This window comes from Lonchura striata, chromosome 2 (genome assembly GCF_046129695.1).
Source record: "Lonchura striata isolate bLonStr1 chromosome 2, bLonStr1.mat, whole genome shotgun sequence".
Taxonomy (NCBI): Eukaryota; Metazoa; Chordata; class Aves; order Passeriformes; family Estrildidae; genus Lonchura; species Lonchura striata.
The window spans coordinates 34,958,695-34,964,994 of NC_134604.1; the positions used below are offsets into that span (position 1 = coordinate 34,958,695).

The 6,300-nt window shown below is 40.0% G+C and overlaps 1 protein-coding gene across 5 annotated transcripts in view; it reads left to right on the forward strand.

Annotated features, from left to right (window-relative positions):
* PICALM (phosphatidylinositol binding clathrin assembly protein) overlaps window positions 1-4,125 on the forward strand; it is a 65,755-nt gene extending 61,630 nt beyond the window's left edge. For 4 of the 5 annotated variants that reach the window (XM_021536215.3, XM_021536216.3, XM_021536218.3 and 1 more), the window contains 2 exons: window positions 1,750-1,852; window positions 2,781-4,125. In XM_021536215.3, coding sequence (XP_021391890.1) covers window positions 1,750-1,842 — 93 coding nt within the window. In that variant the 3' untranslated portion in view covers window positions 1,843-1,852; window positions 2,781-4,125. The remainder of the gene's footprint in view (window positions 1-1,749; window positions 1,853-2,780) is intronic. The other variant, XM_021536217.3, reaches the window with a different exon arrangement.
* The last annotated feature ends 2,175 nt before the right edge of the window (window positions 4,126-6,300 follow it).

The following is a 6,300-nucleotide window of genomic DNA, read 5'->3' on the forward strand; positions in this document are numbered from 1 at the left end:
ACTGCAAGTCTTGTCTGAATTTAATTATGGCATCGAGGTAATAGCATTGTCAACTTTTTCCATCAGATTTTAACCTGAGCAGGCTTCCCAAAATTTCCCCTATGTTTGGTTATGTGCTGATGTTGCACAACTGGCTCAAACCTACCAGTCTTCCACACTGCTTTCAAACTGGGATGTTACTTTGGTTGTGATATGGGTTGGAGATTTGCCAGCTCAATTTGACAGGAATGTATGTGACTTCAAGGCATTTGAGCATGAAGAGGAAAAATGTTTCCTGAAATCAAGTGGCAGCAAGCATTCCTCACTGAAGTTAGGACTCTGTTGGACCATGTCACTAGTCTGCCTATGGCTTTCCAAAGGAAAGAACCAAGTTTAAGAGGGGAAATTCTGACATCCTGAAGCTGTTTCTCAAGCATTTCCCATTCTGTCTCATGACTTTTGCATAATTTATGGTGACTGGATCTGAGTGCCTCAGATGGGGAGTGGGGTTTCAGGAGGAGATGAAGATTCCAATGCAGATCAGCCATGTACTGATTCTGAAGGAAGTCCTTCTGCTCATGTGTTTTCCGAGATAGACATTCATGAAAAAAATTTAAATGTGCAATGGCAATATTTACACTCTGAGCACTTCTGCAAGCAATTCCCATAAGCAGACTTCCTGTCATGCATAGGTTAGCAGGTGCCTGGCATTTCCAAAGGAAAAGGTCTTCATGCAATGTTTTTTGCCATGGGCACGGGAGCGCAAGTGACTTGGTTCATAACAAACTGTTCCAGTGAGGAGCCCAAATTGGAGGAGGCTGACTTTGATTTATAACTGCAGAAACATGCATGTTTTACCCAGGGGGAGGGCAAATAGGATTTAATATAACACCACTTATAACAGGAAAAGTACTAACAGAGAAGGAAAAATAAATCAACAAATAGCAGATACTCCTGCATGTACAGCCTGCAGATAATTGGTCCTTCCCAGCAGCAGCAGTTGGAATGCCAGTATTACCCACCTCTAAGTTATGTGCTTTATGTGACTGAGTTTGTGGTGTCCTGCTTTAGGTACATGACTGTAGGATGCAATTTTTATGATTTTATGGACTATCAGTCACAGTCTTCAGTTCTCACCTAAAATGGCCACAGTAGCAATTGAAACTCTCATCTTTTTTTTTTTTTTCTTTTTTTTTCTTTTTTTTTTTTTTCTTTTTTCTCTTTCTCACAGAATATATCTTGTATTCTCCTTCTAGATCCCAAATTGAGAATTATCTATTCTCTGCTATCCAGCCTCTTTTTATATGCATCCTATTTTGACAAGAAAAGATGCTGAGAGCTATTCCTTCTGGAAAAACCATCTGGAAAGCTGCCATGCTCTGGCTAGACCCCAGCATCACCTCTCCCTGCCAGGCTGTAGTTTTCCCAGTAAAGCAGGGAGAGGACTAACCTGTTTCACAGAAGTCAGGCTGAATGTTTTATATCTTCTTTTGAAGAAGACTGCTGTGAAAGTGTGTATTTGTTTGATTGGCAAATGCCACTGGCATTTCCTTTCTGGAGGGTTATGTCCAGCTTGTTTCTACATTACACCAACCATTGAAGAGGCTTTGTTTCCCATATGACCAAACACCTTGTTTTAATAGTTGACTTCTGCCAAGTTTGCCTCTTAACCTCCCCTTGTCCTTTCATTACACGTTTAGCTTTCATATTCTGTCATTCTGAGACCTTGTTTTCTTTTTCTTTCCCTTTCTCTGTCGTCTTTCTTACTAGCTGTCTGCAGCATCCAGCCCTTCCAGTCAGAGTCCTCACAGAGCCTCAGGAAAGGATCCCTTTGCAGAGCTCTCTCTCCAGGATTTCTTGTAGAACAACTTAGGTATTGTCCATTACTCTGGGGAGATGCTGGTGTTTGTGATATGAAACAAAAAAGTTCTAATTCAAGTTTTATTAACATGGCTAGAACTGTTTCTGAAGGAAATAAAACTGAATCTTGTTGAGTTGGAAGCACTGTGGAAGTGGCTTAGAAATGCTTTGTATTTAACTTCAGCAGTTTACAGGCTGATTGAGATGTTTTGCCTCAGTCCGTTGGAACTAGAACCAGCCCATGTGGTACTTGCTGCAGTTAGAGAAGGAACTCATGCTACCTGTATTTACCATCTCATCTGGAAAATGTTCAGAGTTCCCCTTTAGCAGCAGAGCCCGGAGTGCTGCTGGCAGGGTGCTTGTGCGTTTCCCCGTGGCGTGACCAGAGAGTTCCCTTCATGCAGGAGGAGGTGTTTGTTTCACATGTGCCAGGGATCCATTTTGGTACAGAGGTGCAGTGGAGGAGTTGTGTTGTTTCTGACTAGTCAGGGGCAGGTGGGAATTAAATAGTAAAATGAGTGAAAACATGAAAAAGAAATTCAAGAATTCATAGTATAAAGAGAGACTAGGCTTATTGCACACAGCAGCTGCTTTTCTTTGTGCACTTCCTCTGGTTCAACATGAAAAATTACCCTGAGTTCTCTTCATAATGGTGTTGGTCTGTGTTATGCTGTCGCTGGTGACGATATTGCATGGCTAACTAGGTGGGTTTTATTTTTAATGCAGAGCTATTCCAAAGGCTGGTGTCGTTGGAAGAACATCCTGATGTCTTTTGGTTGTTTCCTGGCCCTGATTTTTTAAAAGATATTTTATTTCTGTTCAAAACTTCAAATCGTGGGGTAGCTTGGGCATCAGAAGAATGGAAAATTTTGAAGAAAAAGGGTTTAGAGTGAAGTCCTACTTCTGTTGCATGTTAACCCCAGGATTTTTCATCTTTCCAGATTCAGTTTATGTAACTGTTAGATGGAAGAGAAAGGAATGTTTCCAAAAAGATGTGCTCAGCAGTAAACTCCCACTTCGAGGAAAAAAAATGAACTTCAGTCCCTCAAACTCTCCTCTTCCATTAAGTGATGCAGTGAAATGATGAAGACCAGTGAAGGAAGCTGGGACACCTCCACAAGAAGACAGTACACAACACAAAGCCAAGAATTGCCATGAATTAAGACCACGATCTGTTTTGTCCTGGTGACTAACACGTCAATACTCTCAGCTTCTAATAATATCCTTAATTGGTAACGTACGAAGACAAGCCTTTATTCTGGAAAATGATATTGGTGTTTGGAAATGCTGCCTGGATTGGAGATCTGTCCTTTACCGTAACTCAAAACAAGACTCTGGGCAAGGGAGGGTTGAATCCTAACTCTTAATTCTGCAGTTACCTTATCTTCAGTCCTCACAAATGTAGGCACAGCAGTAATGGAAATTAACTTTTTTTAAAAATTATATATTCAGTTTGCAGTAGACATTCCTTATGTATTATTGTTTGTATTTATTTATGATTATCAATTTAACATTAATATTGTATCAAAAAAAACCTCCTTATGAAAATGAGTATGGATGTATACAGTATGTCTGATTTTTATCCACAAAGAATGAATCTGATTCAGAATGCTTTTCAGCTGACATAAAGAGCACTAAATATTTTAAAGGTCTGAATCTAATGAATTCTCAGTATATATGGGAATTAGGGAAGAGCTGTAAAACGCATTAATCCTTATAGTCAATTCTGTGCCTAGGATTTTGCAAGGGAACAGTTAACTGACTAGAAGAAGCACTACATTTTTAATTCAGCATTAGTGCATTGGGAAGGAACTTTATTGCTTTGTGCTTGGCTTGTCATTTATTTTTACATTTGACATTATAAGGCCTTTCCAAGATGAATGTGAGGAATTGCTTTCATTTTTAAGACTTTCCTTCTTTTCTGTAAAAAAAAATAAATTGAGGTGTTGTGTGTTGGGGGGGGAAAGCCTTTTCATTTGGCTCGTTCATGATCATGTACCTTTTAAAAGTAAAAAAGGGGAAGTAGCTTCCTTACATATGTCTAGTGGGTATTTAGTTCACGAGGAATTAAAGTAGCGCTGTTGATCGGTGCTTTGTGTAAATACACCATGACTTTTGGGTGGAGTGGGGCCTTCAGAAGGATAGTCAATGATACGAAAGCAATTCTGTACATGAATTAAGCATACTTGCTGCATTGTCTCTGCAGATTCTATTTTTGTTTAAAATATTAAAATGTATGTTAGCAAAAATGGGTGGATTTTCAAATAAAATGCAGCTTCCACAGAACTTTTGTTACGGTATGAAAGTCTGAGGTGCTTCTTTTCTTTTTGCTGCTTAAAATGTGCACTGATAATTGCTTTGTTTACTTAATAAAATACCAAATGTATTTCATATGTGCATATTGTATTACAGGAAGTGCAGCACTCTGAACCTCTGGCTGATGTGATCTGTGCAGCCTCTTCCCTGGGCTGGTGTCATGGACAGCCTCAGTGTTCCAGTGACAAGGTGTCTCCTCCTTCCTGACCTAATGTGATATTTTACCATCTTCTAGTTTTTCAAACTATTCATGGCAATAAACTCGTAATGTTTATAACTGAGCAAGAAGGATAAATATGTCCCCAAAAATTGTTATTAGCTTCCCTAATCTTCCAGCAGAAGGTAGTCCTGTAAAAGCTTTGAACAGTTTGCTGAGACCACCTTGTGTAATTAGACACAGGAAGAGTTGATATAAATGGAAATTTCCTCCTCACAATGTCCTGAGGCTCATCCTGGAGGCCAGGGTATCATAAACTGAGCAGTACAGGTCAGTAGTTTTAAAATTTCTTTCTCAAAGCATGAATTAAAAAAACCCTGAACCTATTACAAAGTATGTAATATACACACCCAGATCTGGGGAGTTTCATACACATTTACTGAAATTTTCCTGTCACTGGGGCTTTGTGTGGGACAGTGCCCTAAGAGAGCAACTCAGGTTTGCTTGAGGTCAGAATATAAAAAAGGTTAATGGTTTGAATTGGGGGCCAGCTGGTAAAAAGGGGCACATCTGTGACCTGCTAGCTACCTCATTTAGTAACAGGGTACAGATTGTTCAGACTTTGTGTGAAGGAAGAAGGCTGACCTTCTTCCTCATCCAGAGCCTGATGAGCTGGGTTATGATAAAGCAGATGCTAACCTTCTTAGGTCTCTGGTACTCTCCGCACCAGTCCAGCTTGAGGCTTTTGGCTGGGGATAGGTGTGTTCCTAGATCTCTTTGTTCCCTTGGACTCTTTGTGTGGCTGTGGACTTGAGGTTGCAAATCATGAAATCACCAAGGAATTGTGAACACCCAAACCCATGTCTTCTGCAGGGATGCTGAACTGTTATCCTTTACTGCTTGCTCATTGTTGCTCTGTGTTCCTTGAAACAGCTGCTGTGCAGATTAGGTTTTCTTGCTCAAGGCCTTGCTAAAAACCCCTGCTCTTTGGAGACAAACTAGCTTGAGAATTTTCCCGAGTAGTATTTTCTCATTTGCTTTGTTCCCAGTGTTTGCTTTCAGTATCACTGAAATAACACTCAGTTTAGCTTAATTTTAAAAGCACAGCACATAGATTTGTTTTTTAATTACTGGTACTTTTCAATAATAGGCGGTTGTGAAAACCTGGTTCTCTTCAGAATTGAGTTGAAAGGCTTTTAATCTACAGACGCAAACTGTGTAGAGAAGCTGCCTGCCCTTCAGAAGCAGAGAACAATGAAGTGCTTTGTTAAAGGGATGTGGTTCATCTTGAAGCTTTGTGTAGAAAACTGGTGTGTCAGAATAACCACAATATTTTAATTTTTTTTAGATCAGGGAATTTTTTTTTAGAGCAGGAAAACTGGATTTACCTCTTGAGACAATTACTTTTGCCAGAACATGAACAGCTCCTGAGTTTTCTAACAGCACAAATGTAGAGTCTTTATCTGAGGACAGTGCTGAATTCCTTTGCTGCTTCTCTTCTTTGTTTCAAAGTCACAAACTAAGCTGAGCTGGTACCTCAGGACATGTTCAAAGTCTGTCTTTGCATGACTTTCTGACATCAGAGGTTCCATTCAACCAACTGCCAGAATAAGTCACAGACGTTCCAGCTGCCAAACAGCCCTTCAGCAAGAAAAAGGGACAGGGTGAAACCCTGCATTTTTCATTAGACAAAAAGTGCCCATTTCCAGAGCCTGACACAAATTTTGTAGCGACATAAATAAATTGCAACTTAAAGGCCATAACATAACTGAGATAAAGATTGTGTCAGAGAAATGAGAATTAAGTGCTAAAAACACTGGGAACGATAATAAATGCTGATGGGAGCAGAAGATCGACAAGATAATGTGAGGGGCAGTGAAAAAATGCGAGGGGCAGTGAAAAAATGCGTTGAATACAGACAAAAGAGCAGTGCTAATGACAGCGTATGTAAACTGAACAAGAGCTTGCTCCTTGGCCTGTTGTCAGTC